This window comes from Wallemia mellicola (assembly GCF_000263375.1).
Source record: "Wallemia mellicola CBS 633.66 unplaced genomic scaffold WALSEscaffold_1, whole genome shotgun sequence".
NCBI lineage: Eukaryota > Fungi > Basidiomycota > Wallemiomycetes > Wallemiales > Wallemiaceae > Wallemia > Wallemia mellicola.
Genome location: NW_006531958.1, coordinates 693,221 through 720,769, shown reverse-complemented (window position 1 = coordinate 720,769; position 27,549 = coordinate 693,221). Strand labels below are relative to the sequence as shown.

The 27,549-nt window shown below is 41.0% G+C and overlaps 19 protein-coding genes across 19 annotated transcripts; 11 read left to right on the top strand and 8 right to left on the bottom strand.

The window, feature by feature from the left end:
• Window positions 1-160: 160 nt before the first annotated feature.
• Window positions 161-1,172, top strand: WALSEDRAFT_62046 (MFS general substrate transporter; the record flags this gene model as incomplete). The annotated part of the gene is made up of 2 exons (XM_006955980.1): window positions 161-543; window positions 590-1,172. 2 exons carry the CDS (start codon window positions 161-163, stop codon window positions 1,170-1,172), a joined length of 966 nt encoding a protein of 321 aa, XP_006956042.1.
• Window positions 1,173-1,620: 448 nt separating this feature from the next.
• On the top strand, window positions 1,621-2,631 carry WALSEDRAFT_59154 (hypothetical protein). The gene is made up of 2 exons (XM_006955979.1): window positions 1,621-2,112; window positions 2,159-2,631. The coding sequence occupies exons 1-2, from the start codon at window positions 1,751-1,753 to the stop codon at window positions 2,538-2,540; spliced, it is 744 nt and encodes a 247-aa protein (XP_006956041.1). The 5' UTR covers window positions 1,621-1,750; the 3' UTR covers window positions 2,541-2,631.
• Window positions 2,632-2,856: 225 nt separating this feature from the next.
• Window positions 2,857-3,690, top strand: Gsp1p (GTP-binding nuclear protein GSP1/Ran; the record flags this gene model as incomplete). Its single annotated transcript, XM_006955978.1, has 5 exons — window positions 2,857-2,893; window positions 2,939-2,961; window positions 3,014-3,044; window positions 3,088-3,108; window positions 3,158-3,690. The coding sequence occupies 5 exons, from the start codon at window positions 2,857-2,859 to the stop codon at window positions 3,688-3,690; spliced, it is 645 nt and encodes a 214-aa protein (XP_006956040.1).
• Window positions 3,087-4,258, bottom strand: WALSEDRAFT_59153 (hypothetical protein). The gene is made up of 2 exons (XM_006955977.1): window positions 3,157-4,258; window positions 3,087-3,107 (listed from the first exon to the last, which is right to left on the bottom strand). The coding sequence occupies exon 1, from the start codon at window positions 4,091-4,093 to the stop codon at window positions 3,869-3,871; it is 225 nt and encodes a 74-aa protein (XP_006956039.1). The 5' UTR covers window positions 4,094-4,258; the 3' UTR covers window positions 3,087-3,107; window positions 3,157-3,868.
• Window positions 4,259-4,285: 27 nt separating this feature from the next.
• Window positions 4,286-6,111, top strand: WALSEDRAFT_30924 (kinase-like protein). The gene is made up of 3 exons (XM_006955976.1): window positions 4,286-4,387; window positions 4,435-4,475; window positions 4,519-6,111. The coding sequence occupies exons 1-3, from the start codon at window positions 4,297-4,299 to the stop codon at window positions 5,869-5,871; spliced, it is 1,485 nt and encodes a 494-aa protein (XP_006956038.1). The 5' UTR covers window positions 4,286-4,296; the 3' UTR covers window positions 5,872-6,111.
• A 5-nt stretch (window positions 6,112-6,116) lies between these two features.
• WALSEDRAFT_53247 (XAP5-domain-containing protein) lies at window positions 6,117-6,918 on the bottom strand (the record flags this gene model as incomplete). Its single annotated transcript, XM_006955975.1, has 2 exons — window positions 6,117-6,320; window positions 6,367-6,918. 2 exons carry the CDS (start codon window positions 6,916-6,918, stop codon window positions 6,117-6,119), a joined length of 756 nt encoding a protein of 251 aa, XP_006956037.1.
• Window positions 6,919-6,941: 23 nt separating this feature from the next.
• WALSEDRAFT_34849 (hypothetical protein) lies at window positions 6,942-9,324 on the top strand (the record flags this gene model as incomplete). The annotated part of the gene is made up of 2 exons (XM_006955974.1): window positions 6,942-7,061; window positions 7,111-9,324. The coding sequence occupies 2 exons, from the start codon at window positions 6,942-6,944 to the stop codon at window positions 9,301-9,303; spliced, it is 2,313 nt and encodes a 770-aa protein (XP_006956036.1). The 3' UTR covers window positions 9,304-9,324.
• A 729-nt stretch (window positions 9,325-10,053) lies between these two features.
• WALSEDRAFT_59149 (hypothetical protein) lies at window positions 10,054-11,071 on the bottom strand (the record flags this gene model as incomplete). The annotated part of the gene is made up of 3 exons (XM_006955973.1): window positions 10,633-11,071; window positions 10,504-10,584; window positions 10,054-10,461 (listed from the first exon to the last, which is right to left on the bottom strand). Coding segments are annotated over exons 1-3 (723 nt in total), but the record flags the coding sequence as incomplete, so codon positions are not given.
• On the top strand, window positions 10,054-13,039 carry WALSEDRAFT_59148 (SCA7-domain-containing protein). Its single transcript, XM_006955972.1, has 4 exons — window positions 10,054-10,979; window positions 11,027-11,206; window positions 11,253-11,414; window positions 11,461-13,039. The coding sequence occupies exons 1-4, from the start codon at window positions 10,913-10,915 to the stop codon at window positions 12,117-12,119; spliced, it is 1,068 nt and encodes a 355-aa protein (XP_006956034.1). The 5' UTR covers window positions 10,054-10,912; the 3' UTR covers window positions 12,120-13,039.
• Window positions 12,587-13,453, bottom strand: WALSEDRAFT_30919 (hypothetical protein). Its single transcript, XM_006955971.1, has 3 exons — window positions 13,309-13,453; window positions 13,040-13,256; window positions 12,587-12,994 (listed from the first exon to the last, which is right to left on the bottom strand). Exons 1-3 carry the CDS (start codon window positions 13,443-13,445, stop codon window positions 12,602-12,604), a joined length of 747 nt encoding a protein of 248 aa, XP_006956033.1. The 5' UTR covers window positions 13,446-13,453; the 3' UTR covers window positions 12,587-12,601.
• Window positions 13,454-13,506: 53 nt separating this feature from the next.
• On the top strand, window positions 13,507-15,016 carry WALSEDRAFT_42429 (hypothetical protein). The gene is made up of 3 exons (XM_006955970.1): window positions 13,507-14,249; window positions 14,296-14,887; window positions 14,934-15,016. Exons 1-2 carry the CDS (start codon window positions 13,524-13,526, stop codon window positions 14,611-14,613), a joined length of 1,044 nt encoding a protein of 347 aa, XP_006956032.1. The 5' UTR covers window positions 13,507-13,523; the 3' UTR covers window positions 14,614-14,887; window positions 14,934-15,016.
• WALSEDRAFT_67051 (hypothetical protein) lies at window positions 13,507-15,092 on the bottom strand (the record flags this gene model as incomplete). The annotated part of the gene is made up of 3 exons (XM_006955969.1): window positions 13,507-14,249; window positions 14,296-14,887; window positions 14,934-15,092. The coding sequence occupies 2 exons, from the start codon at window positions 15,090-15,092 to the stop codon at window positions 14,603-14,605; spliced, it is 444 nt and encodes a 147-aa protein (XP_006956031.1). The 3' UTR covers window positions 13,507-14,249; window positions 14,296-14,602.
• Window positions 15,093-15,099: 7 nt separating this feature from the next.
• On the top strand, window positions 15,100-15,933 carry WALSEDRAFT_42426 (Sm-like ribonucleo protein). The gene is made up of 3 exons (XM_006955968.1): window positions 15,100-15,120; window positions 15,174-15,215; window positions 15,264-15,933. The coding sequence occupies exons 1-3, from the start codon at window positions 15,118-15,120 to the stop codon at window positions 15,597-15,599; spliced, it is 381 nt and encodes a 126-aa protein (XP_006956030.1). The 5' UTR covers window positions 15,100-15,117; the 3' UTR covers window positions 15,600-15,933.
• On the bottom strand, window positions 15,291-16,496 carry WALSEDRAFT_67050 (kinase-like protein; the record flags this gene model as incomplete). The annotated part of the gene is made up of 4 exons (XM_006955967.1): window positions 15,291-15,894; window positions 15,938-16,010; window positions 16,058-16,376; window positions 16,422-16,496. 4 exons carry the CDS (start codon window positions 16,494-16,496, stop codon window positions 15,609-15,611), a joined length of 753 nt encoding a protein of 250 aa, XP_006956029.1. The 3' UTR covers window positions 15,291-15,608.
• Window positions 16,497-16,523: 27 nt separating this feature from the next.
• On the bottom strand, window positions 16,524-20,625 carry WALSEDRAFT_34837 (hypothetical protein). The gene is made up of 5 exons (XM_006955966.1): window positions 20,541-20,625; window positions 20,173-20,495; window positions 18,270-20,126; window positions 17,002-18,223; window positions 16,524-16,958 (listed from the first exon to the last, which is right to left on the bottom strand). The coding sequence occupies exons 2-5, from the start codon at window positions 20,485-20,487 to the stop codon at window positions 16,552-16,554; spliced, it is 3,801 nt and encodes a 1,266-aa protein (XP_006956028.1). The 5' UTR covers window positions 20,488-20,495; window positions 20,541-20,625; the 3' UTR covers window positions 16,524-16,551.
• Window positions 20,626-20,783: 158 nt separating this feature from the next.
• WALSEDRAFT_59145 (RPB5 subunit of DNA-directed RNA polymerase) lies at window positions 20,784-21,783 on the bottom strand. Its single transcript, XM_006955965.1, has 7 exons — window positions 21,650-21,783; window positions 21,520-21,599; window positions 21,366-21,470; window positions 21,239-21,320; window positions 21,119-21,189; window positions 20,964-21,072; window positions 20,784-20,917 (listed from the first exon to the last, which is right to left on the bottom strand). The coding sequence occupies exons 1-7, from the start codon at window positions 21,719-21,721 to the stop codon at window positions 20,813-20,815; spliced, it is 624 nt and encodes a 207-aa protein (XP_006956027.1). The 5' UTR covers window positions 21,722-21,783; the 3' UTR covers window positions 20,784-20,812.
• Window positions 21,751-24,129, top strand: WALSEDRAFT_30916 (phosphoglycerate mutase-like protein). Its single transcript, XM_006955964.1, has 9 exons — window positions 21,751-21,970; window positions 22,017-22,034; window positions 22,080-22,166; window positions 22,218-22,781; window positions 22,825-23,573; window positions 23,620-23,803; window positions 23,852-23,974; window positions 24,017-24,042; window positions 24,086-24,129. Exons 1-5 carry the CDS (start codon window positions 21,779-21,781, stop codon window positions 23,476-23,478), a joined length of 1,515 nt encoding a protein of 504 aa, XP_006956026.1. The 5' UTR covers window positions 21,751-21,778; the 3' UTR covers window positions 23,479-23,573; window positions 23,620-23,803; window positions 23,852-23,974; window positions 24,017-24,042; window positions 24,086-24,129.
• Window positions 24,130-24,181: 52 nt separating this feature from the next.
• Window positions 24,182-26,640, top strand: WALSEDRAFT_14214 (hypothetical protein; the record flags this gene model as incomplete). The annotated part of the gene is made up of 6 exons (XM_006955602.1): window positions 24,182-24,481; window positions 24,532-24,660; window positions 24,708-25,007; window positions 25,051-25,924; window positions 25,967-26,354; window positions 26,457-26,640. The coding sequence occupies 6 exons, from the start codon at window positions 24,182-24,184 to the stop codon at window positions 26,638-26,640; spliced, it is 2,175 nt and encodes a 724-aa protein (XP_006955664.1).
• A 90-nt stretch (window positions 26,641-26,730) lies between these two features.
• WALSEDRAFT_59143 (hypothetical protein) lies at window positions 26,731-27,543 on the top strand. Its single transcript, XM_006955963.1, has 3 exons — window positions 26,731-27,010; window positions 27,052-27,391; window positions 27,436-27,543. Exons 1-3 carry the CDS (start codon window positions 26,735-26,737, stop codon window positions 27,507-27,509), a joined length of 690 nt encoding a protein of 229 aa, XP_006956025.1. The 5' UTR covers window positions 26,731-26,734; the 3' UTR covers window positions 27,510-27,543.
• Window positions 27,544-27,549: the final 6 nt, after the last annotated feature.

The window sequence follows — 27,549 nt, the reverse complement described above, 5'->3', positions numbered from 1 at the left end:
GAACTATCTCATCATTTCAGTTCGTTTGTATGGGGTTGGTACGGTTCTAGGGTCTATAGTCAATTGCTTCCTCTCAAATTACATAAGTGTGAGGACTTCACTGTTGATTTCGTCGGCGACTTGTGCAATTGGTGCACTTATTCTCTCATTTGGGCCACCAATGCCCGCATTCGTCTTTGGTATGGCAGTCTTGGGTGTGGGCATTTCAATGTGTAGGGTAATTGCAGTGTGTATACTCGTACAATATAGAGAGAATGCTGTTATTGGGATTATGTATGGGTTTAGCTCTATCGGACAAACTACAGCACCTTTCCTGCTCCGCTTGATACAAAAAGTCACTACATGGAAGCATTTCTTTTGGATAATTATGGCATATTTCGCAATAATTGGTATCATGCAGTTCTTTGTCTTGAAAGATGTCGTTTTATACGGCAGTAAAGGTGATCTACTGCCCATTAGACAGAAATGGCATGGTATACTCACCGACAAGAAGCTATGGAAACGGATAATGTCTTTGACGTTAAGTCAGCTTATAACAGAATCGTTAGTGACTAGTATTCCAATGTACGTCCCCTCACACGATGCACAGATGGGCTCACTGGATGAGCACTTACGTAAAGGACATAAAGAAACTGACATTCCACGTCTTGTCCATTGGTTCATTCGAGCTAGCGATATATCGATCGGGTGCGACGGTCAGCTCGATATGCTTCTCGCATCTGTACAAGAAGGTAGGATATAAGCGTTCGAATCTCGCCCTGCTGTGGTCGACATGTGGATTCCTCATTGGTATAAATGAGGCACAAGGCATACGTTCCGTCAGTATATTGAATGCCTTCATAGGTTTTGCGCTTGCACCAACGTTGGCTAACATGCTGGGCAGCATTTCAAGCGATATTAATCTCCCTTATGTCGAGACGACAGTATCATTCGCGTTGGCAGTATCTACAACGGGTGTTGTTGTCGGGCCCCTTGTATTGTCGTTCTTGATTAGGGATTTTGGTATTGACGTGATTGTTGGAACATCTATCGTTATGGCCTTCGTGGCTTCTTTGTCGAATATACACGAACCAGTCAGCCTTGTCAATAGTATCAAAGCGCTGCCGCGCAGGGCATTTCTTCAGTCGGATTTAGTTAGAAAACGATTGATGAACCACAAGGAACAGCTTTAATGTGTATTTTATTGTATTTTTAAATGTAAGAAATGTTATTCATAATGATAATGCTAGTATCCAAGCAGGGTCTCATACTACGGCGCATTAACACATTCAAGTGATTGATAATGATTACCTCCACTTGGGCGTTAGCACCTATGCAAAGGTTATTTTGGCGATTTTAATGTAACTGAAGAGTGAAACAGCTTTAAAATAAGATTTGGTAATATCCGTGATGAACTGGTTCATTAAAATGTACTGTTCCTGAAGCTTGTATGAAACAAGTTCCGGAAGTAAATTAACGAGAGAAATGAAAGAACTACATAGAATGGGTAGTTCATGTTGAATTTATAACTAATAGGCTACTATCACCACCCTCACACTCGATCGTGGACGTTGCAGAAATTTTTAATTAAAATTGCCGAAACTTAGTAAGTTCGAAGTTGACTTGCAGCTTGTCAATCAAGAAACGCTTTTTTAAAAGCCTTACACACTCATTTAATTAGACTCAAAGTCGCTTAAAATTCTTACATTTCGTAAACGCCCACTGCGCTCAGACCTTCAGATTTCATAAGAATCAACAATCATTTACAAAGATGGGATTATCAGGAGGAGCGATCGCTGGTATCGTTGTTGGTGTGGTAGTTGGTACAGGTCTTATTGTAACGATTTTGGTGCTGCTTCACCTGCTCAACAAGCGCACAAATGCAATTGAGAGGACGAGATCTGATAATATAGAGAAGATCAACAGCGCTGAAGCTGGTCAGAATTACGGTCACAATCTTACGCTAGTCAATGGCGATAAGGATAAGCCTGTCGTGCCAGACGATAACTTCAGAACATCAGTTGAACAATCAGTACAAACCTCTAATGCAGCAGCAGGCGAGGATGTACAACAGAACCTTATGGATAGTTACAAAGATACGAATCAATCACAAGACGCATTTATTTACCCCGGGTGAGTACAACCAATGCCAGACCTCTTCCCTGACTTACCCTGCTAGTTCAAACGTATTCGTACTTTACCCATACAATGCTGCTCTTCCAGATGAGCTGACGATTGTACCAGACCAGACTATAAGAGTTACGAGAATCTACGATGACGCGTGGGCTGCTGGTCAGATCCTTGGTTCATCGTTCAGAGAGGGTGCATTCCCATTGGTCTGTGTTACAGTTTCAGAGGGTGCTGCGACATCTATACATGGTTCAGCACCAAAGGCACCATCAGTCAGATCTTCGTCTGTCAATTCGAGACAATCTAGTTTCAAATCTGCATTCCAGTCACCATCTGAAGGTGGAAAAGCATCCTGGGTTGCAGGCAGACCTGTCTCTGTTGGACACGTTGCGGGACGCAAGCCAGCATCTTCAAAACAATCAAACCACTAACTTAACGGATAAACGGAAATGGATATTTCAAATTTCGCCTATACTACCCTTTAGATTGTCTTTTTAATATATTTTTATCGATGCATGTGATATTTTTGTTATTTAAACGTTCTAGGAAGAGGGAAGACACGCTGTGAAGGCAGAAAGGATAGTGTTTTTATGTATACTGATGGTTTATATAGCTGCACGAGGCTTAATAAATTTTTTTTTATATTCCCTCACACTTCTGATCAAGCAACTCTGCTCTTAGAATTCGACTAGAAACTAAAGTGAGTGGGCAAATATAAAAAATGGCGTTTAACTAACAAATGGACAGATGAGTGCAGAAGTTCCTACATTCAAGCTTGTTCTTGGTGAGTAGACGCGATTCCTCCTCTAGTTTGCTTACATTTATTCAGTTGGTGACGGTGGTACTGGTAAGGTAAATCATAGATTGCTTTTCTATTAAGTTCCTAGCTCATATATCCCCCTAGACCACTTTCGTCAAGCGTCACACCACTGGTGGTAAGTACGAATGCTTGAGCGTCATTTTACTAATAATTTACAGAATTCGAGAAGAAATACATTGGTAAGAAACATTTTTTATAGTGGTGTAACCCACAGCTCACGGTGTATAGCCACTCTCGGTGTAGAAGTCCACCCATTGGCTTTCGAAACTAACTTCGGTAAAGTTTGCTTCAACGTTTGGGATACAGCTGGACAAGAGAAGTTCGGTGGATTGCGTGACGGTTACTATATCCAGGGTCAATGCGGTATTATCATGTTTGACGTTACCTCAAGAATCACATACAAGAACGTACCAAACTGGCACAGAGATTTAGAGAGAGTCTGTGAAAACATTCCTATCGTCTTGTGTGGTAACAAGGTTGATGTCAAGGAACGTAAGGTCAAGACTGGTGCTGTTACATTCCACAGAAAGAAGAACTTGCAATACTTCGAAATCTCAGCCAAGTCAAACTACAACTTCGAGAAACCATTCTTGTGGTTAGCTAGAAAGCTCGCTGGTAACCCAACCTTAGAATTCGTCGCTGCACCAGCGCTCGCTCCACCAGAAGTTAAGGTCGACCCAGAACTCATGGCCAAATACAATGAAGAACTCCAACAAGCAGCTGCAGCACCACTTCCAGATGAAGATGACGCTGACCTTTAAACGATATAATAATTTCTTATCCTTTATCATTCATGAAATGCGTTGAATCTTACAAAAGGGCGAGACATTATTGTGAAAATTGTAAATTACAGTGTATCCAGAGAGGAGACAATGAAGATATATTAAGTAGATGCTAAACGCTAGACGAGTAAGCTTTCCAGCGGTGTCGCTGATTTGCCTATAGGAAACCATTTGATAAGTACGCCACCATTGCCGCCGTATTTATCTGGGACTCACGACGTTGTATGTGTTCGCTAGGCTTGTTAGCCATGTGTGTATCAATCGTTGGCCTCTTTGGAGATTTTCCCTCCCCGTGCTCGCCTACAGATGGTCTCCTGTGGGCGACGGTATGCGAGAGATGAGCTTGTACAACTGATGCGTGTGGGTTGTATTCCAATTGCATTGTATGTCAGTGTCGAGTAGAAAGTGTGATGTTCTTTTATGTGCGTCTGAAGCTGCACCTAGACCCCTGAGCAAGACAGCAGCTGACTTGCTAGACAATGCACTAGACAACCGAGAGCAAAGTTTATTTTTATTTTTTCTAATTATTTTTAGTGAGAATTACTTGAAAAGTCCCTAGTATACTCTTTATAGTAAACGACCATAATGTCAAGCAGCAGCAACAGCTCAATCGTTGCTGTACATTACAGAGTAGGCAAGAAAATAGGTGAAGGTAGCTTCGGTGTTATATTCGAAGGTCCGTCTCTACATAGCTATTTGGCGACTCTGACGTGGTCTACGCAGGCACAAACCTCCTGAATTCGCAAACTGTCGCTATTAAATTTGTAGGTATTCACTCTATTAAACTACCAGCACTCACTTCTCTAGGAACCTCGCAAATCAGACGCACCTCAACTACGCGATGAATACAGATCATACAAAATACTAGCAAATTCACCTGGTATTCCACAAGTCTACTACTTTGGACAGGAAGGTCTCCATAATATTCTCGTTATCGACCTCCTCGGTCCATCACTTGAAGATTTATTCGACATGTGCGGTAGAAAATTCAGCATCAAAACTGTCGTTATGACTGCAAAGCAAATGATCACTAGAGTACAGGCTATTCATGAGAGAAACCTTATTTATCGTGATATCAAACCAGACAATTTCCTCATCGGTCGTCCTAATACCAAGAACGGCGCAACAGTTCATGTTATTGATTTTGGTATGGCAAAACAATACAGAGATCCAAAAACAAAGCAACATATACCATATAGAGAGAGAAAATCCTTATCTGGTACAGCTAGATACATGTCTATCAACACTCACTTGGGTAGAGAACAATCAAGACGTGATGACTTGGAGTCATTAGGACACGTCTTTATGTACTTCCTTCGTGGTGGCCTCCCTTGGCAAGGTTTGAAGGCTGCTACCAACAAGCAGAAGTATGAAAAGATTGGTGAAAAGAAACAACTCACTCCAATTAAAGAACTTTGCGAAGGTTTCCCTGAAGAATTCGGTATTTACCTTAACTACGTTAGAAAATTGGGCTTCGAAGAAACTCCTGATTACGATTTCTTGAGAGATTTATTCACAAAAGTTTTGAAAAACTCCGGTCAAGTGGAAGATGGCGTCTACGATTGGATGTTGATCAACAACGGCAAAGGATGGGAAGTCGGTAATTCATCATCACATCGCGATCACCACCACAGACACCGTGAGAGAGAAAGAGAAAGAGCTGATTATAGAAGATCACAAGCAGCAGCGGCAGCAGCAGCAGCAGGTGCTAACGGTCAAAGCGGCGCCAATGGTGTTTTACCACCTTCACCAGCTTTGGTTAGACATGGATCAAAACGCGGTCGCACTAACAACGGTAATCTCAACGCATCTTCGCAAATGTTGGCTCCTACTTCACCAACTAACGCACAAAGTCCACCTGCAAATTCCCGTAGACAATCACAGCAAAATCAATTAAATACTGCCCACCCATATGCTTCAACTACAGGTGCGATAATGTCTCCTTCAGATCTCGGTGATAGAAATGCCGCAACCCCTTCACCTGCTAGAGATTTAAACAACCGTAATAAAGGATATATGAATCAAGATTCCAATCAAGGTATTTCAAACCAGAACGTCGATCAAAATGGTGAAATTAACCAATCAAATAATCAAGATAGGCAAAAGAATGGTGGTGCAAGTAAAAAGTTGGTCGATTTCTTGACTTGTCGTTGTTTATAAGAAGAGAAATTAAAATCAAAGATACCAAAAATTCATCACGTTTATATTGATAAGACATTAATATCGTATATGGTTTAAATACAAGTGAAAGTTTTACTCTCCTTTCTCACTTCATTCTTCACTTCTCATTGGTCTCAGATAATATACCCTTCAGAAATAACATCGAATTGAATAGTTCATGTGTCATTCACTCATTTTGTTTACATTCTTTTATAGTCAAGATTAATCATAATACATAGTTTAGTTTATTTTGAAGTTGTCGTTGTTTTGTCGAATTGTTCCCATTTAGATGCCGGGAATATGTGCTTATTTGAGTTGTACCAATTCCGTTCTACAACTTTTGCGGCTTTTTCTGCGTCCGTGAAATCAAAGAGATGACCGAGTTTACTCCGTGTTTGGTTGACTTGGAAATCGTAAAAGGTGTAGTGATGTGGTAGAATAAGATCATGCTGATAATGAATTAAGTATGAGTGAAATTAGCCATATAAAACTCACCATTACCATCATTAGATTGTCCACATTGTTTGACTTCAATTTTGGAAACTTCTGACGCGTTTTATCTAAACATTGTGCGATATTTTCACCTTTCTTGCAAACTGTTGTTGATTTATGACTCGTTCCATCGAAATAAGCGAATTGAATAGTCAAATCTTCAGATTTTATGTCTTCTTGCTTACGTAGGAACTCTTTACGAAGTCTTTCACGCTCGTTTATATCTGCAATATCTCTATCTCTATCTGGTAAAAAGGACGTATCTACTTGTGGATTTTTGAGCTTTTTTGATGTGTCTTTGGTGTCGTCACCGTCTAAATCACCATCATCACCAGCAAATGAAAGTTTGGTTGATGTCTTCTTTGTCTTTGATTTCTTTTTTGGTCTGTGTGTAGTTGATGAAGTACCTGCAGCATTCCTCGCTGCTTCTTCTTCAATTTCTTTACGCTTCTGCTTGAAATCATCCAAGTGTACTAAACCGATAGTATTTTTCTTAAGTGATTCTTCTACACTTTCCTTATTTTCTGTCTTTTTTATTGAAAATTCCTTTGACATTCCTTCTTCTGAGTTGACAGTGTATGCTGAAGTGCACACTCAGTAAATTTACGAAGAAAATGACAGAAAGTACTTGGAATTTACCTAATAAACTAATTGAAGAACCTTCTTTGAAAGTTTACAATTCACTTTCACGTTCAAAAGTCTGTTTATTTTATACTCTTTATATAACACAATTGATAAGTTATTTAGGTTGAATTTATACCAACAAATGGTAGAACTGTAACTTGGTACAACTGTGGTCCAACTGTGTATGATTCGAGTCATATGGGTCATGCTAGAAACTACCTTACACAGGATATCATAAGGAGAATTCTTAGGGATTACTTCAGTTATGATGTTAAATTCGTTATGAATATCACAGACGTTGACGATAAAATCATTCTTAAAGCTAGACACAGCCACCTGCTTGAAAAATATAAGCAAGACAATCCAACACCAAATGAAAAAGTTGAAAACGATTTACTTCTCTCTTTCCAAGCATTCGTGGAGAAAGTAATACCATTGTTTAATAATATACCGTCAATAGACGCCCTAGAGCACAAACAAGCAGCAGAGTTGATCGTCAGCCATGCCCAAAATAACCTTCAAGCTTGGTCAGAGAAAGATCCAAAAGCTGGAATGTACGTACAAACACTTAGGGATGGTTTAGAAGCACTTTCGAGTCAGTCGATTGATAAAGCACAAGATATTCTTTGTCCATATCTTGACAAACAGTTCGGAGAGAGCGTTAGAGATCCAGCCATTTTCAGATCCTTGGCTGCCTACTGGGAGGGCGAATTCTTTAAAGATATGTCTGCACTCAATGTCGAAAAGCCGGACACACTCACGAGGGTTAGTGAATATGTACCAGAAATCATCACATTCGTCGAGAAGATCATATCGAATGGGTTTGCATACTCTAGTTCAGATGGAAGTGTCTACTTTGATACAAAAGCATTCGATGGTGCTAAATCTAAAAATGGTTTCGAGCACAGCTATGCTAAACTTCAACCATGGTCAAAGGGCATTAAGGAACTTATCGAGGAAGGTGAAGGCAGTCTTTCGAGCGGAACAGGCAAGAAGAATAGTTCAGATTTCGCACTTTGGAAGACGTCCAAACCGGGCGAGCCTTCTTGGACATCACCTTGGGGTGAAGGCAGACCGGGTTGGCATATAGAGTGCTCTGTCATGGCTAGTGAAGTTCTTGGTCATAACATTGATATACACTCCGGTGGTGTCGACTTGAAATTCCCTCACCATGATAATGAAATCGCCCAGAGTGAAGCATGCCACGATTGCCCAGAATGGATCAATTACTTCCTCCATACGGGTCATTTGCATATCGAAGGACAAAAGATGTCGAAATCACTCAAGAACTTCATCACTATTGAGGAGGCACTCCGTAGATTCTCAGCTAGACAGCTTCGTCTTGCTTTCATGTTACAGCTTTGGAATACACCTATGGATTTCAAAGAGAGTGCAATGACTGAAGTCAAGAATTACGAAAGTATGCTCGCGAACTTCTTTACCAATGTCAAAGCAATCAAGAGAGATGTCAACGAAAATGTTCTAGAATGGGATGGTAAACACCACTACGACAATCTCGAGAAAGATCTTGATGGAAAGTTAACAAATGCAAAGGCCAACGTTAGAGCAGCGTTATGTGATTCATTCAATACACCAGCCGCACTCCAAGTCATTGCTGACTTAGTGGGTAATGCTAACGTATACGTCTCTCAACAGAGATCAGCAAATCGCGTAATCAATGTTGATATTTTGGAGAGTATAGCCAAATACACAACAAAGATGTTGTCTATATTCGGTGTTATTCCAGCAAATCAATTGTTGGAGATCGGTTGGTCAGATTCAGACAACGCAAGCGGCGGAGACAAAGAAGAAACTATCATGCCTTATGTGAAAGTTTTGTCTGGTTTCAGAGATAAAGTGAGACAAATCAGTATCGACAAACCTGAAAATGCCTTAACAGAGATTCTCAAACTCTGTGACAAAATCAGAGATGAAGAGTGTGTAGACCTTGGTATAGCGCTCGACGATCAAACGAATGGCAAGAATGCACTAGTTAAACTTGTTAACCCAGATCAACTTAAGGCGGTTAAGGAGGAAAAGGAGAAGCAAATAGCGCTTAAAGCAGCTAGATCAAAATTGGCCAAAGAGCAAGCCGAAGCTAAACGTATAGAGAAACTAAAAAAAGGTAGTGTTAAACCTGAAGAAATGTTTAAGAATTCAACAGAATTTTCACAATTTGATGATCAAGGTATACCAACTCATGACAAAGATGGTCAAGAGCTCGCGAAGAAACGTCGCAAGAACCTGATCAAAGAGTTTGAAAGTCAAACGAAATTGTATAAAGAGTACTTAGACGCTGGTAGTCCAGTATTTTAAAATTTTTTAATGTAATTTATAAAAAAAAAGATTGTTAGTTTGAAGTTCAAATATGACGTCGACAGCTTCGTTAAGGAATAATCTCGATGCTTTGAATAGAATACTAAGAATCGATAATATAACAATCGACGAACGCATTTCTATACTATCACTCAAAGTTAACCTCGTCAGCGACAGCGAGAAATGCGAAATACACCTCGAGTTGGCAGAATTATACAGCGACTTGAATAAATTAGAGCTCGCATTCGTAGAACTAGACCAAGCACAGTCGATCGTACAATCGAATAAAGATAAAGTAATTGAAATATTACACAAGAAAGTCGACATCGAAAGAAGAAGACAAAGGCTGAACAGAGCAGAGCAATTGGTCAAGCAAATAGAAAAGCTCAAGCAATGAACATTTATAGTGTAGTTTTAATAGATTCAGCTACAGGCGATAGCGGCTGGCTTGTATACTGTTGATTCGGCAACTGGGTATGATCTACTGGAATGGAGGGATCTAAGCTATAGAGCTCATCTTTAATAGCTTGTCTTGCGATATCGTTGAGATCTTTTGTTAATGTTATCAATATCTTTTTTAGTTTTCCGTCAGTCTTCCAGATTTGATCGAATGTGTGAACACCAAGGTCTGATTTCAGAGTAGATGACGACTGTTGACGTTTGAGGCCATCAGTGAATGGCAACAAATTCGTCTGAGCAGAGGCCAAACTATGTAATGACGTAGATGACGGCTGTGATGATAAGTGTGGTAATTGCGGTGGTGGTGGTGGTGATGTAGAGTAATTTGTTGGAGATATACTATACATAGGTGATAATGGGCTTGAATTGGCCATTGTTGATCCAAGTATTGAGGATAATTTGCAATATATCTGTACGAGAATATCGCATAATGTGTATATTACCTCAAAATAACTCAATTGAAATGGTATATTTGGGTTTGTTAAGTAGGTGATATCATTAGATCCACTTCCGTCATTTGAAGCACCCTTTTTTGACTGCTTCATTTTGAATAGATTCTTGATCTTAGGTTTAAAATTTTCATCCTCTATATTATCAAATTCAGATAAAGTGGCTGATAAACTCTTTACGAAATCTGATGGTTGATGATTATCAAGGTGATAGCTAAGGGATAAACCGAGTATAAGAAATTTGTTGGTTCTGTATGCTATTAGATAGTCAAACAAACAGAGATCTACGCACCTCTTGGCCATTTTGTAGTCATCCAATGTGTGCTCCAGGTCCTGCCTGGATAATAAGACTGTATTAAACCAGTGTAATTTCCTAGAAAGGCCTTTGAGTGGGAGGAAGGGTATAAAGAAGTAAACTAACCCTTCATAAGCCATTCTCATAAGTTTGAATGATTTTATACGTCTAACGATAGTGTCTTTTAATAAATCCATCCCGTCATTATCGTTCAGGGCTATATTCTCAATTGGATCGCTGCCTTGTCGCGATCTACCCGAAGTTGAAGAAGTACCAAGGGTTGAGAGCAAATTACTAGCTGATGATTTTCTACGCATGCCTTCCCTTTTGTTAATTGCCTCAGGATAGAATAATTGCTCCATCGTCGTTGCGCTCGAAGGTGTTTACTCACAGTCAAGAAGTTATAATGGAGTTTGACGGTAACTGGAATGCCTTATCTGAGCAGATGGGTAATCTGAACAATTTACTCGCTTGTCAGTATTTTATGCTTTAAATCACAGACCTCTGACGCTCTAGATAGCATCCGCTGGTACAACAAGCCACAATTCACCTTGTACGAGTTATCTAGACGATAAAGAAATGTCTACCTACGGTTCATTCCCGATGTCCTCACTCAACGATCTCGACGATGGTCTCAAAGTCGTTAATTGCACTGAATGCTTGAGACCAGTACAGAAATCTGCTTTAGAAGAGCATTCAAGTGAGTATATAATGTATTATACATATTTATACTAATATAACCCAAGTCAGTTGCTCAATTATGAAGCAAATCAATCAATCACAGCCGAAATCTTCGAATAACCGGAAATCTAAGTTGAAGAGAGAAGAAGCCTCCTCTACCCCAACGCCTGTACCTTCTTCTGCTGACTTAACAGCCAATCCGTCCAAGAAAAGAAGATTAAGTGATGGTATGCTCTTCTTCATGAGATAAGCTAATCTGACGACATTCTACAGCTTCACAGCATTCACAAACAAGTTCCAATTCCCCACAGAAGAAAAGCCGTAAATTAGACGCAGAGAGTTTGAAAATTAAATCAAAATCATCATCTTCTACCGGCTCAACATCGAAAGCGAGAAAAGAAGACGGTCCAGTAGATCTTGATAGTCAATGTGGTGTGCTCAACGCAAAAGGTGTGCAATGTTCGAGATCGCTCACCTGTAAAACCCATTCTATGGGTGCAAAAAGGGCTGTTATCGGTCGTAGTAAACCTTATGACGTATTAACATATGAATTCGAAGTAAAGAGAAAGCCAGAATTGGCTGACAAGCCAGTACCAAAAGCTGTCACACAATTTGAAGCCGATAGGGCAGCAGCTAAGAAGAGGACTACGCCAGTGCAGACACCTACACCTACACCACCTGTCAAACCGAAAGTATTACCGAAAGTGCCAGCTATCGAGGAGAAAGCCATCGGTGTTACATCCTGGGAGAGTCAATTACCAGCGCCAGATGAAGAGCTTCTACCTACGACTGGCTTAGAACTCGATATTGAAATCAGCAAAATAAGAGCAATCACGGCTGCACACACTCCAAAAGCACTTGGAGGACCTACTAATAGAATGTCTGGCTTGATACGCAAACGTACAATGATGAGAAGATGTTTAATGAAATAATTATTGTAAAATTGGTTGTATAATCTGTACTATCTAGACGACGAAAATATATATATGCAAAATAAGCGCCATCAGCTCACAGATGATGACACTAGACCACAAAAACGTAAAAGACAGGATTTAGAAAGATCTCTGTCACGCCTCCATATAGATCCCACTCCAAGGGTCGATAATGATGTCGAAATGGAGAAATCTGGGACATATGAGCCTGATAAGCATAGGATTATCGTATATGATTTAGATGAGTATGATAGTGAGCCAGAAGATAATAAAGCACAACTTCCGAAGCTCAAAGTACCAAAAATGATAAATAACACACAGAATATGATACTAGGGAAGATGACACAGCAGGAAGGACAGCTTGTGCTATATAGACCGTTAGACATACCCCAAAAGGAACAGCAAGGAGAGCAAACGCAATGCAAAGAAGACAACTTAGAACCAATGGAAATCTAATCGATCTAGTCAATCTATTTATTTATTTATTTATATTCCTCGTAGTTTCTTATATCACAAGTTTTACCAAAATCATCTAGATGCTTCCGGAGTATCTCAGTTATTTCTTTACGTGTCTCAATTTCATCTGTTTGGTCATTCTTTAGTTTTTCAAGAAGTGGCTCGACCGTCCAATTAATGGGATCCCCTATATCTACAGTTATTCGTGCATTCGTTGACGGCAGAGCTGTGTATTTCCTGCCGTCTTTGAATACATCGTTGAAACCAGTGAGGTGTATAGGCAAGATAGTTGGCGTTTGCTCTGTAAGAGTGAGCATACGACCGACACCCCACCTGAATGGACGAAGCGGTGATGGTGTGGTATGTGGATTGAAATTTGGTGGTGGAACGTTTATTCTGCCTTCAGGGAACATACTCACCTGTGATCGTTTAGATGTAATATGAAGTAAAACATAGAGACTCACCCATTTAGCTTCGTCTAGTAACTGAGCTGCTTGATAGACTGCTGGCTGATCGACACCATTCCCTCTATATGTCTCTAACACCTGGCCAGCTTGGAAGAATTTCCGAAAGATTGCGTTCGTGAATATGACATCAGATGCGCCTAGCGTCCACCGTCTGTATTTCGGCTGTAAGAGTGTCTTGAGCGGTAAGATAGCTGGCCAAAGTGGGTCTTCTCCACTGATAATTGGTGATATTAAAATGGGATCTGGTAATTGATAATGTAACCTACACTGCTCTGTGATTTGTTATTGTTAAAACACCTCTACTGCTTGATAAGGCTTTTGTCAACTTCTCTAAACCTCTAACCTTAAGAGAATGAGTGCCAAATTTGTAGAAGAGCTTAACTGCACTGCTAACAGTGAGCATAATTGGTAATGTTAGATTACTCGTAGGTGGTTTTGTATATTTCATTCAGAATTTGAAGGTTGAAGAACAACGATCAAGATGGAATCTGAGGGGAAGCAGCCAACATCAATCATATTACTTGGCATGGCTGGTAGTGGAAAGTCTACAGTCTTGCAACGCTTAAACAGCTACCTACACTCACAGAAAAAGCCACCTTACGTAATAAATTTAGATCCAGCAGTTAGACAATTGAACTATTCAGCTAATATTGATATAAGAGATACTGTCGATTATTCTAAAGTTATGAAACAATATAATTTAGGTCCAAATGGTGGTATTATCACCAGTTTGAACTTATTCACTACAAAGTTTGATCAAGTTTTGGGTTTAATTGAGAAAAGGAAGAGTGAAGTTGATCATATATTGATTGATACACCAGGTCAAATTGAAATATTCACTTGGAGTGCTTCAGGTGCTATTATTACAGATGCGATAGCATCTGAAGTACCTACCGTTATCGGTTTTGTTGTTGACACACCACGCACTATGGCACCAGCAACTTTCATGTCTAATATGCTCTACGCCTGTTCTATCTTATACAAAACTCGCCTCCCAGTTTTGTTGATCTTTAACAAGACAGATGCTCAAGATCACAGCTTTGCTACTGAATGGATGACCGACTTTGAGTCTTTCCAAGCTGCATTGAGTAACAGAAATGCGACGTCGACATATAATTCTAGCAATCTTAATGAAGAACCAAGTTATATGAACTCTTTGATGAACTCTATGAGTTTGGTATTGGAGGAATTTTACTCGAATATAAAGGTAGGTGATGATTTAGAAGTGAAGGTTCATTCTAATTATACAATAGACAGTTGGTATTAGTGCCATGACCGGTGCTGGGATGCAGGAATTCTTCGAGGCTGTCGACGAGTGCAGAGAGGAGTACTACAAAGATTATAAACCAGAACTCGAGAGACTCCGTAAAGAGAGACAAGAGAAGAGTGAAGAGAGAAAAAAAGATAGTCTAAACAGATTAATTAAGGATATGAAGACAAACGACGAAGAACCAATCGAATCTGACGCCAGTGAGGAGGAAGGTGAGACATTAGACGCACAGGATATGAAAGAGAGGGGTATAAATATCAGCAACAACTACGATGATGGTACAAGTTGGCCTAGACCTTGATTATTGACATGCATTTGCTATTTATTCTTGAAACGCCTTCTATTTTCGCATTTATTAGCTTTTCTATGTTGTTCCGTTGTTGATTATAAAGTGAAATTGCAGCATCGAGCTTCCCATCATTGACTAGCAGCTGTAATTTATCTGGTAGGCTAACGATCTGTTCTATTAGTACAACCCTTTTGAGTTTTGTGAGATCTTCCACCTTTGTGATCTTCGATAACTGTTCATTGAGCTTCTCTGCCGTTGGAGTGAGTTCTTCTAGTGACTGCTTCATCTGTCTGGTTGTAAGTATACATATATAGTCATAAATGTTCATTTACACCACTAATCTTGTCAGATGAGACGATCAACTCATAATGATGGTCGAATATGAGCTGCTGTCTAGAATGCTCAAGCTGTTTTATAGATTTATTTAGACTATTTGATAAATTGAGTAAATCCCGTATATTTAATTCCTTTATTTTATCACTCTCGCTCATTTACACTTGGTTGTTAAGTACAACGATGGTCAGTCTAAGAATACTAAAGAAAATGGAGTAATTTCTAATAGAGAGTTATAGCTGCCACTAACTTTGTTAAATGGCGCTCAAAACAAGCCATTAGTATGTCTACTCTCCGTTCTATGACAACTCTGACATTCTCCACTCTAGCTCGTTGAACTGAAATCAGGAGAAACTTTCAATGGTCATTTGATAGCTTGCGACAATTATATGAATCTCACGCTTAAGCAAGTATTCCAAACGAACGCAGATGGAGAGAGGTTTTGGAAGCTGCCTGAGTGTTATTTACGCGGAAATACAATAAAGTATATCAGAGTAGCTGATGAGCTTCTCGATCAAATAAAGACAACACAGGATAGAGACAGAGAGCAATACAAGAACCAAAGGACTGGCTCAGAGAGGCAGGAGCGCGGTAGGGGCAGAGGACGCGGTGGTCGTGGCAGAGGCGGTCGCGGAAGAGGGCGAGGTGGCCAGCAGAACAACTAAGCAGATTATTTATCCAACCATGTCCTTTTTACGTCCACGTAGTCTTACATCATTTAACTTGCTATTAACTTTATTCCATTCAGAAGATTTGAGCGTATCCGCGTAGCTTTCGAGTAGTTGACTGTATTCCTTGTTGAGTGACGGGTGCGTACTTCCAAACGCGCGTTCGAGAACGTAAATATCGACTGCTCTGTCTTCCGCACTTGTGTAATGGTTGATAGGCTTCAGAGAGGAGAGTCCAAAGTCGATAATGTAGACTTCTTTCGTTGAGTGCTTTAATATCAGATTCGATGTACTGTAGATAATTAGTTCGCGCTTCCTTTCGGTGTTCTACTCACGTCAAATCGCCATGTATGATACCAGAGAGGTGCAATTTCCCTATCTGCTCACCAACGAGCTTCATAAGCGTTTCTATAGAACTTATATTAGATAACGCGCTTGTATAATACTACCCTCACGTCTATCCAATCCAATGGCAGTCATATCTAATTTAACACCATCATCACTCGCTGTTATGTCGCCTTCTCCCTTGCTACCAAGCCATTCACGTACGCTGTATCCATCAATCAATTCTAATCCCAGCATTGAGTCACGGCTATCTGCAAAAAGTACTTTAGGCACGCTGACGCCGGCAGTATCTGCTCTATCGAGTGCTTTTATTTCTGACTGAATTCTCTGCTTGTTTAGCGTTTTGTCCAAAGTTGGATGTCTATACGTTTTTGGGAATCTATACTTCAAAATCATTGGCTTCTCTTCTGTTCTATTTAGATAAACTTTCTAGACGGTGTGAGCAGCTATTATGGTGCTATATACAAAACTCACTGCTTCTGCGCCTTGCTTTATCAAGCTCGATGCATTCCTCAACTCTACGCCCGTCTTCCTCTGATTTAATGACATCGATGGTTGTTATCAAAAAGGGTGAATGTACAGCAAATAATTTTATTACAATTTCTTAGATTATGCGACTGCGTTTAGTTCTTAATATGTTCGACTGTTGTAAACCTTTAGTTGGCGATTCCATTTCTGGTTGCACATCTGATTGTCGCGATCTTTTCTTCGACATCTGTGAAGAAACGTTTTCGGACTCATCGTCTTCTTCCTCAGGCAGTTTCGAAAGTGGTGACGATGAAGCCACGCCTCCTTTTTCTCCTTCTGGCTCTACAGTCTCGTCATTTTCTTCAGCGTCGTTCTCAGGTTCTTCGTCCTGCTCTTCAGCATGCTCGTTTTCACTGTTGTCATCACTTTCTTCGTCGCTTTCGACCATATCCTTAGATAACTCCTTGGCAGCTGTAGCCACAGCTCTCGGACGTGCTTGGCGAACCATAGATGCATCACCATCTTCAGTATGCCTAACAAGATCTGCAAGATGTCAGAATTATACCATAGACAACCGCATACTCACTCTTATCTTTCGCTATTAAATTAACTAACTTCTTCTCATATGATCGTGCACCATCCCAGATTTTGCTCGACGTTCCAACAGCAATCTCCGCTGATTTGAGCAACTCATCGTAGAAGTTCTTAACCTCAAGTACATGTTTGCCTTCTATGAGTCCGGATGGACCAGCAGCTAGGAGATGATGTAAAGCTTTGAAACCTGAGTTGATTTGGGATATCTTGGCAGCATTTTTACGTTGTTCACCAACAACTGGCTTGAGATTATCTACCAAATCTGTGAGTACCCTCTTGTGAATTGCTACTATCACATTTGGTGATGTTTTCTTCACTATCTTGAGTTGGGCACCTCTAACAATCAAAGACGAAGAGAGTGATCTTCCCAAGCTGATCAAATGTGAGTCGTCATCAACCTTTCCTTCCAAAAGTAGCTTATGGGCGGATATCAAAGATGAAGAAATAACTTGTACGATTCCCAAATAGTATTCGCTACCTGCATATAAAGAAATCTCACGTATTGCATCTAATGCTAGCTTATTGAGACTATCAAATAAGACCCCAAATCTTCCATGGTGGGCTAGTATCACTGGTAGTTTGTCTATTGGCATAACACCCAATCTTATAGATTTCACAGTAACGGCTATCATCTCTGAGAACTCGTACGTTTTATCAATGTGGTCTGGTTGGAGTGCCAACGTTGATTCCTGTTTTTTTGTCTTCTTTGATTGTTTTGCCTTTGATGTCGCCTTTGTTTTCTTCTTGGTCTTTGATTGAGCTTCGTCATCGCTACTATCATCGCCTTCAGATACTTCATCGTCGTCTTCCTCATTACCTTCGTCTGCATTGAAACGACAGTCTTGGGCAAATTGTTCTATTTCAGCTTCGACATATCCCATACATCTCAATTGAATTTCTTCACTGAACTCGATTGAGCTGTGTTTTGATATTCCAGTGCTGAATTCTTTTGATCTGCCGTTCGTGAATAAGATAGCCAATTCCATTAGTATCTTGAATGCTTTAGATTTGACACTTTCTGTTGAATTTGATGTCGAGCCGACAGATAAATCAACGACCAGTTGATAGAGATCATCACGCGATTGATTAAGTTGTGACAGTTTAATCTCATACTCTGAATCCTCCCTTTCAGTTGTGATTGCTTCCATCTTAACAAGATCAGACGCGCGCCAGAGGAGATTCAAGAAGAGTAACTGTAAAGCATTTTCAACCATCTGGAATTAGTTAGTATTTTCAGTTTCTACATATCTAAAACCCTACCTTGGCTTCGATTTCGTAACCAAGTGCACCTCTAGTGGCTAACGCAAGTACAATTTGCGAAACACTAGCATCATCGCCAGCGCTTTCATCCATGGTATCACCTAACTTGGCTCTGGTAGAAATGAAGATGAATCTTAACAACGCAGATTGTATTCTGTTTGCGCTATCTTCATCGATATCTGCATTCTCAATTTCCTGTCCTGACACGAGAGATTTGAGTGACGAGACGAGGTTATAAACCAAAGCGTCATAATTCCTCTCACTGATATTTACCAAAACATTCGCGTTGTTGAGTGCAAAAATACTCTCAGTAGCAGCTTCTAAAACGGATGGTAAGGAGTGCTTTTGAAATTGTTGGCTAATTTCATTGTATAATGATTCAAAGGCACCCTCCATTCGCATGTCCAAGTAGAGTGTGAGTTCCATCGCGCGAGGTAACGTCAGTAAATCTGCCATACGTGAAGGTATTGCCTGATGCTTTGAGTAGAGATTTGGAAGATCTTGTATCAATTGACGCGAGACTTTGGTTAACTCATCGCCAACTACTGGTTTCTTCTTCCTCCGAATGGACGTGTCTGAAGCTGCGTCTGATTCGTCGTGGATGTGGTTCACGCATGCGCAGAATAGTTCGACTAGCATGTCTTCCTCATCTTCAGTTAGTTTAAATTGCGAGAAGTTGTCATCAATTGTCGAATGGTCGATAATTAAAGTATCTAACATCGCCTTCCAGTCGCGCACAACGTCTAAGGAACTCCAAAGGTCATCCAGCGCAATTCTCAACCTACTTCCTGCTTCGTTTCCAGTTCGACGCTTTTCAGGACCGTCAATTATGCGCGTGGATGTTACGAGGAGACTTGTGAATGCCTTGATCGTCCCGAGTTGCTCAATATCATAATTGTTTTCGTTCATGTTAGGGGCCGTTCCAACGAGTCTCTTCTGCTCATCATCTACAAGCGTCTGCCAGAACCCTCCGCATGCTTTGCGTACTTTCGGGTTCAAGTCGAATGCTAGTTTTGATATCTGCATCCTTTCGTCGTCTTCAAGTAGCTCATGGTTATCGATAGCGGTGATGAGTTTTAAAGAGGATATTTTCACGCTAGCGTCGATATCCCTTAGACTTATCTCTATTAAACGCTGCTTGAATCTATCGGTGAAATGTTGCAGTTGTGTTAAATGCTCTTCAGAAGAATATAACGGCACGAGTGAATCGATGGCTGCGTGTCTGACTGATGCATCTGTATCTGAGAGTAACCAGCCTGTATACCTCAGGTAATTACCTTCGAGGAAGTGATTTGGCCATGTTTTCATCCAGAATCCCAAAGCTTTGACACATTCTGATCTGATAATTGGCTCTATATCCCTATATCTGTGTATAAAAACACCATCTGTGACTTCTTGTATGAAATTTTCTACTGTTGTCTTTCTTGACAGCAAAGTTTCAGATTTGTTAGAAGTTTGACGACGACTCGATTCTTTTGAGAACTGCTTATCAAAATCTCTAGCGAGTTTACACAATGCGCTAGACAAAGAGAGACCCCATACTGTGGCTGTATGTCTAAATGCTCTGAGCGGAGAAGAGGTCAAACTTGTGATCCAATGTTGGAGTGTTTCCATGAGAGTTTCACCATTCTCTGATTCTTCATAGAGAGTCAAAGATTCTGAGGAGGACTTCACGAGTTCGTCTAAGAATTTGGTTATTGCTACGCCAATTTTCTTGAGGTTTCCAGCACGGTGGATGAGAGGGTATACTGTATTAGATTGAGATTTAAATGAACGCTCTAGCGAGTCTATCACATCTGGTATACCATCGAAGTCGACGGCCTGATCTGCCGTAATAGATTGTTGACATCCTGTGGTCTATTGAATGGTAAGTAAGACGCGACTAACGCGATGGATGACCAACCTTAATGAGACAATTTATGAGTGTCTGAAGTGATTCGTGTCGATCGTCTACATAGGAGCCCAGCCATTCCTGTACTGCAGTAGGAACATCGACAGTTGCTTCTGTGAGCGTCTCGTAAAGCGCGTTTTCTGTACCGTTATCTCTAATAATCTGTACATTCTTTTTCTTAGTTCTATTAGATGTGCCCTTGATGGCTGATTTCCTGGGTTTCTTCGCTGGTGCTACATCCTCAAACTCGTCCTGGCTGGATTCTGCTGGTGATGGTACATTGTCGCTTTCGTCGTGGTCAGTCTCGCCGGCTGAATCTAGGTCCATCTCTCCCTCTGTAGGAGATGTTAGCGATAAAACGAGAGATGGAGGAAACACACCAGCAGCTGTTTCTTTGCGCGTACGCGTCGATCTTCTCCGTTTATTCGGCGTCGACGTCGGCGTCGTGACGTTTGAACTGAAGGGTACGGCCATCGTCGTCGTTATCAGAGAGATCTCGCGTCGCTGACTTTTGATAACGCGTGGAGGATGAGATTTTACAATGTAATACTATAACTCTATTGCAGGTATATTGACAATAGACTATTTATTTATCACAGTTTCATATCTGCACTCTTCTCTTCTCTCTTCAATAAATTACATGTATAAGAAGCTAGAAGCAAATTCTGTAGGAAGCATAACGACCGGATGTTTCTGAAGGTCTGATAATCTTCACAACCTGTCCTCTTTCCAATCCAAAGTATCTGGCAACAGGATCCTAGCGTTTGTTAGCAGCGGTCTAGATGAGGGCATTAGAGACCCACGCTAGTCAATATACGTGGCAATTGCGTTGGCTTTAGTCTATATTTTTGTAAAAGGAGCTTCTTCTCTTCTGCTGTGAGAACTTCGTGCTGGGGAACGAGTTGGTGGTGCCTATATATCGTCAATATGATGATGAATAGTGTGCGTAAATACTAACGTAATGTTAACTTGCAACTCTGATTCAGTAAATGCTTGCAATTTGTAGTCAGCCGCCATTTCAGCAATGACCTATGTTAGGATTGAATGTTAAGCTATGCAAGCGATTGAATCAACTGACCTTGTTAGCCGCTGGCGTGAGCTTCTCTGGGTAGATCAAGATACCCCTGCCTATCTTCCTCTCCTCCAAAACAGTCAAGAATCTTGTAGATTTGTCAGACAGAATCGACTCTGGAGTCTATACTAACTTTCTCATTGTCTTAATACCGATGCTTGGCTCATCGGCAAAGAAGACGAATATCTGATCGTCTGGGTTATCCTCCAGACTTGCGAAGAAGTGCAATGAAGCACGACTGGGGACTATAAGCGATCTCAATGTGTAGACAGCTTGTATATACTTACTCTATGATACCATTTCCAGCGTATGTTTCCTTGAATTCTGCGTATGGAATCTCAATCTCCTGTTGAGAGACTGCAAATCCCTAGAACAGAGATATTAGCATCTTCAATAAATATAGAGCGATATACTGACTCTATCTTGTACCATCTCATGTGCTGTGCGTGATACTTTCCATAATTTAGAGATAAGCTTCTCGTCCTCCATAGTGTAGCAAACGAAGAAGCTTTCTTCTCAACTACCAACTATTTGACGAAATTACTCATGGCTATACGGGATAGCGAGAAGAATATAGAAGGTGTAAATACAGCTAAGCAGCCTGTATATCCTCCTAGGATATTCTCTAAGATGAGATGGATAGCTGGTCTCTTTTTGGCGCTATATCTAATTGTAATACTCTTTATCCATTATAATGTAACTCCGTTGGTCTCAATCATCAAAAAATCGTTCAAACAGGTTCGTTATCCTCTATTCTATTCATCCCACGTTGATATCATAGCAGGGTATACTTGAAGGAGGCGTAGGCAGCTATATCATATAAAATGTCCAGCTAATACCTATCTAGATTGCTCAATACTCACCGCAATTTGATGTTAACTGGGGCATACCTGATCAATTGCCAGAGACTTGTACGGTCGACATGGTTAACATTGTGAGTACAACTTTGTATACTATTCTTGGTACAATAACACCATCATATTAGCTCGAGAGACATGGCGCTCGCTATCCTGCCCATAAGCAGCGTAAAACTATGGTAAAAACACTCGATAAACTTCACAGCTCAAAGAAGCCATCGAAGGACCCAAAATTGAAGTTCGTAAGCAAGTACAACATCACAAAAACACTCGGAGAAGAGGATCTCGTTTGGTTAGGTCGCCAACAAGCCTATAATTCAGGAACCAGGTTTCATGAACAATATAAAGACCTCATCGAGCGTTCATTACCACCTTTCTACCGTGCCCCAAGCTCGCCACGCGTTATTGAGAGTGCTCAGTTATTCCGTTTAGGGTTTAACAACCACTCAATCTTTGATCCATATGAAGACCTCGACGTTGTTTTACCTGAAGGAAAGGCCTACAACAATACCCTCGACATATCTAACTGTCCACTTGCGTCTAACCATTCTACTACAATCGGTGACGATGTTTCTGACGTTTATGCTGCTTTATGGACTCCTCAGTTGTCGAAGTGGTGGAACAGTAAGTTCCCAGGTGCGAATCTCAATCATAATGACATCGTAAACCTCTTTCACGCATGTGCATTTGATGTGAGTGGTACTTTCGTTCAATCTTCCCGCTAATTATATCCAGACTGTCGCAAACAATGGTACAATCAGCGATTGGTGCAAGGTGCACGATTTATCTGATTTCCACCATTATGCTTACTACTTGATTTTACAAAAGTACTACGACTCCAGTTACGGACATCCATTGGGAAGAGCCAGAGGTATTGGATACGTCAACGAGCTTATCGCTAGATTAACGAGCTCACCTGTTGTCGATTCAACAAGCACGAACACGACTATTGACTCCAACCCTGATTTATTCCCATTACCTCCACAAGAGAGGAGTGAGATGGGTCACAGGTTGTTCGTTGACTTTAGTCACGATACGTCGATGGTAAACATAATCTCAGCCCTCGGACTTGCTAGAACGACCCGTCACTTACCATTCCTGATAGACAGGAAACAGGAACCACCGAGGGATATGTTCGACATATCAAAGTATGTGCCATTTGCAGGTCGTATCGTCTTTGAGAAGATCCATTGTGGGGAATCGATAGGTGAATATGATGAAGAACAAGACTATGTACGTATAAAGGTCAACGAGGGTGTCTACCCTCTCAAACTAGCCGGCTGTGGATCGTTGGGCGCCGACACGGGATTGTGTAGGCTTGAAGACTTCCTAGAAAGCCAGAGTTGGAATATAAACGGAGGCAATTGGAATGAATGCTATGAAGATTAAGCATAACTTATGTTTTGTAACGAGATATCATGATTACATACTATGAGCTCACTTGATTACATACCGTCATGAGCGAAGGCGTGGAAAAGAACGAAGCGAGTGACCTATGTTTTGATAGTATAGACTTCTAACAGCACACAGAATGTAATGCTGATATCGTCTGATCAATATTCCTTCATTCTGCCGAAAGAAGCAGCACTCAAGGCAGGAATGTTGGCTGATATGCTTGGGGAGGATAGTAGGTCAATATATTGATAGTATCTAGCCTAAACATCTTAGGTGCATTCAGTGAAAGCCAGAGCAACATCTGTAGACTGGACATAAGGCGTGTCTACTAGTACTTCGATAGGAAATAACTAACGAGCTACTACAGGGGCGTTGTACTTGAAAAAGTGGCTGAATATCTTCTCTTCAAACAAAAGTACGAGGATGCAACGAACAAAGAGACTGTCCCAGATTTCCAGGAGAGGATACCGCCTGAGATCGCGCTTGAACTGTAAGTCTCGAGCCTATCGAATTGCTAGCTAACAAACTACAGGCTAGTTGCAGCAGATTATCTACAAAGTGAGTATAGGCTGTATTCTAGTGGCTATCTAACAAACAACAGCCTGATATTTATCTAAAATACACCTTTTGTACACTACATTGTTTTGTTTTCCTACCGTCATCAGACAGAGATAGACATATCAAACTAAAAGGCGATATGCTAGAGAATAACGCCAGTAATATACCTCAATTACCGAATCCGCCCATTCTTCCCGCTGCACCGATCTCTACTGGTCTTTCTAAATCTCAGATACTATCAAAATGGAGAGATGAGCAGGGTAGGCGTATATTTACACGCGAGAATACCTCTGACGTGATAAAAGGTCTGAATAACACACCATCTATTGATATCCTAAGAGATACCGTCAATATTCTCCAAGGTATCGACGGCGCATACTTCAGATTCGAAGGAGCAGCCAATCAGAGCGAGTTTAAGTTAATTCCCACCGATCAGCGCGTAAGACATTCTAAATAATCACTGATATCTGTTCTCATATTCCGAAACAGTCAAAACGCGTACCAAAACCAACACTCGAGCTCGTTATCCGCTTGGCTGAATTAGGTTGGCTTTATAAGCAAGTAGCGGCTTTTGTACGCGATTGTAGCACATCCACATCTCTAGGTCTTATCACACAAGTGAGTTTCTCCTGCTAGGTAGCAGATAAGCAAGACTAACTTTTCAGGCGCTCTCAAGACATGTGCAGAATCGCTTGTATGACTTTTACCGTCTGATCGCATTGCTTGAAGCACAACTCGCGCATACACCAGAGACTATGGATGAGCAGAATGATTCAATGGACAGCCTGACATTAGGTAGGATAGCCGTATGGACCGAAGAATGGCGTCTGAAGATGCGCATGATGAGTACTCTAGTACAGGGTGCCGCTGATGTCCATGGTGGTGCTCTCGTTTCCTTGATTCACGGCTACACCGAGAATGGCGACCCATTTATTAGAGGTTTTGTTTCTGAGCTTCTAGAAGAGGTACGTTTTTCCAATTCAGAGGCGCATTGCTAAGTTTTCTTAGGTGTCTCAACCATTTTTCAATACTCTGCACACCTGGATAACCTCCGGAGAATTATACGACCCATTCAAGGAATTTTTCGTCACAATAAACAATGATCTTGGTATGGACCTCAACTCATTTGGATGGATGATCGGTGCTCCAAACACAACAGAGCATAAAGCTAACATCGATGCTGGACAATTATGGGCAAAGAAATATAGCGTACGCGATGAAATGAGACCTCGTTTCGTTGGTCAGGCGTTCGCTAAGAAGATATTCAGTATTGGAAAGAGTTTGAACTTTATCAGACATAGTTGTCTTGATGAAGAATTTTTTGCTACAAATCAAATATCAGATATTGCAAATAAGGTTCTAACATACTCTGATATCCCATCTTTAGAGCAGTCTATCGATATCGCTTTCTCGATAGCGAGTCAGAGACTGCTTGAAAATATGTTCTCGAAGTATAAGCTGATGGACCATTTACAAGCACTAAAGAGATATCTTATGCTAGGAAGTGGAGACTTTGTTGATATCTTGATGGAGTCTATCGGACCATCCTTAGCAAGACCTGCTAACACTCTCTATCGTCACAATCTTACGGCAACACTTGAAGCAGCAATCAGGGGTTCTAATGCACAGTATGATGACCCAGAAATCCTCCGCCGATTAGATGCTCGCATGCTCGAATACACCCACGGTGAAATCGGTTGGGATGTTTTCACATTGGAATACAGAGTTGACCAACCACTCGATGTTATCCTGACGCCGGAAGTTATGTCGAAATATAGGAGAATTTTCAATTATCTATGGCGTCTCAAGAGAGTTGAAAGCGATCTAGTAAAGGGTTGGAGAAGGTGCGTTATGGGCAAGCGCTCCTATCTAAAAGTACCAAGTAAGTTTGCTTTATTTTAGCCATTTTACTGACAAATATTAGGTCTTGACAATGACTGGCATCAAGCGCGCATCGCAATGTCTGAAATGATCCACTTCGTGAAAGAACTCGAAGCATATTGTCACCTCGAAGTGATTGAATGCTCGTGGGAGATTATCGAACAATTTGCATCCAAACGCGAAGGTGATCTCGACGCGCTGATCTCAGCTCATCGTGAGTATCTCGAGAGAATCGTTAATAAGATTATGTTAGTTGGAGGACGTTCATCCCGTCGAGATGAGGAATTGTTGCACAAGATGAAACAACTCTTGAGCGTTATACTGTCATTCAGAAGAGCCGTTGAGGACTTGTATACCTTCACACTCCACATGTCTTCATCGCTAGATCACACACCGCTGGAAAGACCAGATATATACCGCCATAAGAGGCTGTCGACGGCATCCTCTATCCCGCGTGCACCATTCGAGGTAGCTGGCGGTGGATCAAGTTCGAGTGTCTCAAATAGCAGAACATCCACCCCAGGTGCGGCGAGCGTTGCTGATGAAGAAGAGGAGGGTATTGCTGGTATAAGATACAGAGTACAGACCTCAGCTGATGAGTTCCATGAACTAGCTTCATACGTCGTCAACGCCCTCCAATCGCATCCTGATCTTGATGTACGATTTTTGGCTGTTCGATTAGGTTTTAATCAGTTTTATCGCAAACCTACCAAGTAAATTAAAGTGTACAGTTGTAAATTAGCAATAATAGTTTATTTTTATCATAAAAAGCTTGAAATTACGCGTGCTTGCCTATCTAGATTCTTCGAGGATGACGTTCATTAAGTATGAGATAAATTTCAATGAGGAGGAGCTGAAAGGCAAGACATTGGTATTGCCAACGATTAGTATGGCTAATGTACCACAATTGGCTACTGAATTACTGCTCAATAATCACAGCAATGAACTCGTTGGGAGATTCAACAACGAGGGGTTCATTCAGGTAGCTGGAGCGTCTACCGATGGGCTAGTCACACCATTAGAACTGCACAGATTAAAGGAGTATAATGATATTTACGTCGTTGATCAGCGATCTCCGATATTGAAAGTACGTGGAGGTTCACAAGCAGAAATAGCTAACGAATGTAGAGCTACAAGTATACCTTCGTAGAAGAGCTCAAGAAATGGGCAGATGGTCTCAATTTGAGCGTGATCATCTTGTCTTCTGCAGACTCAGCATCGAGAAATGATAACGATATCGTGTCCAGCCAACTCAAACAGATATCCTCCAAGGATAGCAGATATGCCGATAAGATTTCGGCATTTGAATCACTAGACTTGGACACTCTCAACGGTACTGGTCTTCTCAAGTCTTACTATGGCAGTCTCAAAAATGTGGCTGGACTCTGTTTGTTTACTACAGAGGGTGACAATCGTCCAGATGCCCATCTATTAGTGAAAGCTCTATCAAATGTCTTAGGATTCAAGCGTGAGTAAATCTGAACACAATCTGATAATTCTAACAATCTGTAGCGATAGAATTGAAAGATCCACTTCATTGGGAAGGCCTATTTGGGAGATTGTACGACGATAAATTATTTGGATAGCATTTTCTTGTCTTCTCTCTTGAAGTTATACCACCACCAG

Excerpts from the sequence above, each read along its gene's own strand:
- WALSEDRAFT_59154 (XM_006955979.1), top strand. The coding sequence starts at position 1,751 with ATGGGATTATCAGGAGGAGCGATCGCTGGTATCGTTGTTGGTGTGGTA. Across the intron at positions 2,113-2,158 it reads GACGCATTTATTTACCCCGG|TTCAAACGTATTCGTACTTT; the intron begins GTGAGTACAACC and ends TTACCCTGCTAG.
- WALSEDRAFT_59153 (XM_006955977.1), bottom strand. The coding sequence starts at position 4,093 with ATGCAATTGGAATACAACCCACACGCATCAGTTGTACAAGCTCATCTC.
- WALSEDRAFT_30924 (XM_006955976.1), top strand. The coding sequence starts at position 4,297 with ATGTCAAGCAGCAGCAACAGCTCAATCGTTGCTGTACATTACAGAGTA. Across the intron at positions 4,388-4,434 it reads CTTCGGTGTTATATTCGAAG|GCACAAACCTCCTGAATTCG; the intron begins GTCCGTCTCTAC and ends TGGTCTACGCAG. Across the intron at positions 4,476-4,518 it reads AAACTGTCGCTATTAAATTT|GAACCTCGCAAATCAGACGC; the intron begins GTAGGTATTCAC and ends TCACTTCTCTAG.
- WALSEDRAFT_59148 (XM_006955972.1), top strand. The coding sequence starts at position 10,913 with ATGGAGTTTGACGGTAACTGGAATGCCTTATCTGAGCAGATGGGTAAT. Across the intron at positions 10,980-11,026 it reads TCTGAACAATTTACTCGCTT|CATCCGCTGGTACAACAAGC; the intron begins GTCAGTATTTTA and ends CGCTCTAGATAG. Across the intron at positions 11,207-11,252 it reads TGCTTTAGAAGAGCATTCAA|TCAGTTGCTCAATTATGAAG; the intron begins GTGAGTATATAA and ends ATATAACCCAAG.
- WALSEDRAFT_30919 (XM_006955971.1), bottom strand. The coding sequence starts at position 13,445 with ATGCTCACTGTTAGCAGTGCAGTTAAGCTCTTCTACAAATTTGGCACT. Across the intron at positions 13,257-13,308 it reads ATAACAAATCACAGAGCAGT|TGGAGAAGACCCACTTTGGC; the intron begins GTAGGTTACATT and ends ACCAATTATCAG. Across the intron at positions 12,995-13,039 it reads TACTAGACGAAGCTAAATGG|GTGAGTATGTTCCCTGAAGG; the intron begins GTGAGTCTCTAT and ends AAACGATCACAG.
- WALSEDRAFT_42429 (XM_006955970.1), top strand. The coding sequence starts at position 13,524 with ATGGAATCTGAGGGGAAGCAGCCAACATCAATCATATTACTTGGCATG. Across the intron at positions 14,250-14,295 it reads AATTTTACTCGAATATAAAG|ACAGTTGGTATTAGTGCCAT; the intron begins GTAGGTGATGAT and ends ATTATACAATAG.
- WALSEDRAFT_42426 (XM_006955968.1), top strand. Across the intron at positions 15,216-15,263 it reads GCGCTCAAAACAAGCCATTA|CTCGTTGAACTGAAATCAGG; the intron begins GTATGTCTACTC and ends TCTCCACTCTAG.
- WALSEDRAFT_34837 (XM_006955966.1), bottom strand. The coding sequence starts at position 20,487 with ATGGACCTAGATTCAGCCGGCGAGACTGACCACGACGAAAGCGACAAT. Across the intron at positions 20,127-20,172 it reads TCATAAATTGTCTCATTAAG|ACCACAGGATGTCAACAATC; the intron begins GTTGGTCATCCA and ends ACCATTCAATAG. Across the intron at positions 18,224-18,269 it reads GTTACGAAATCGAAGCCAAG|ATGGTTGAAAATGCTTTACA; the intron begins GTAGGGTTTTAG and ends AACTAATTCCAG.
- WALSEDRAFT_59145 (XM_006955965.1), bottom strand. The coding sequence starts at position 21,721 with ATGGAGGACGAGAAGCTTATCTCTAAATTATGGAAAGTATCACGCACA. Across the intron at positions 21,471-21,519 it reads GCTGGAAATGGTATCATAGA|TCGTGCTTCATTGCACTTCT; the intron begins GTAAGTATATAC and ends TATAGTCCCCAG. Across the intron at positions 21,190-21,238 it reads TCACGCCAGCGGCTAACAAG|GTCATTGCTGAAATGGCGGC; the intron begins GTCAGTTGATTC and ends ATCCTAACATAG.
- WALSEDRAFT_30916 (XM_006955964.1), top strand. The coding sequence starts at position 21,779 with ATGGCTATACGGGATAGCGAGAAGAATATAGAAGGTGTAAATACAGCT. Across the intron at positions 22,167-22,217 it reads CGGTCGACATGGTTAACATT|CTCGAGAGACATGGCGCTCG; the intron begins GTGAGTACAACT and ends CCATCATATTAG. Across the intron at positions 22,782-22,824 it reads TTCACGCATGTGCATTTGAT|ACTGTCGCAAACAATGGTAC; the intron begins GTGAGTGGTACT and ends AATTATATCCAG.
- WALSEDRAFT_59143 (XM_006955963.1), top strand. The coding sequence starts at position 26,735 with ATGACGTTCATTAAGTATGAGATAAATTTCAATGAGGAGGAGCTGAAA. Across the intron at positions 27,011-27,051 it reads AGCGATCTCCGATATTGAAA|AGCTACAAGTATACCTTCGT; the intron begins GTACGTGGAGGT and ends TAACGAATGTAG. Across the intron at positions 27,392-27,435 it reads AAATGTCTTAGGATTCAAGC|CGATAGAATTGAAAGATCCA; the intron begins GTGAGTAAATCT and ends AACAATCTGTAG.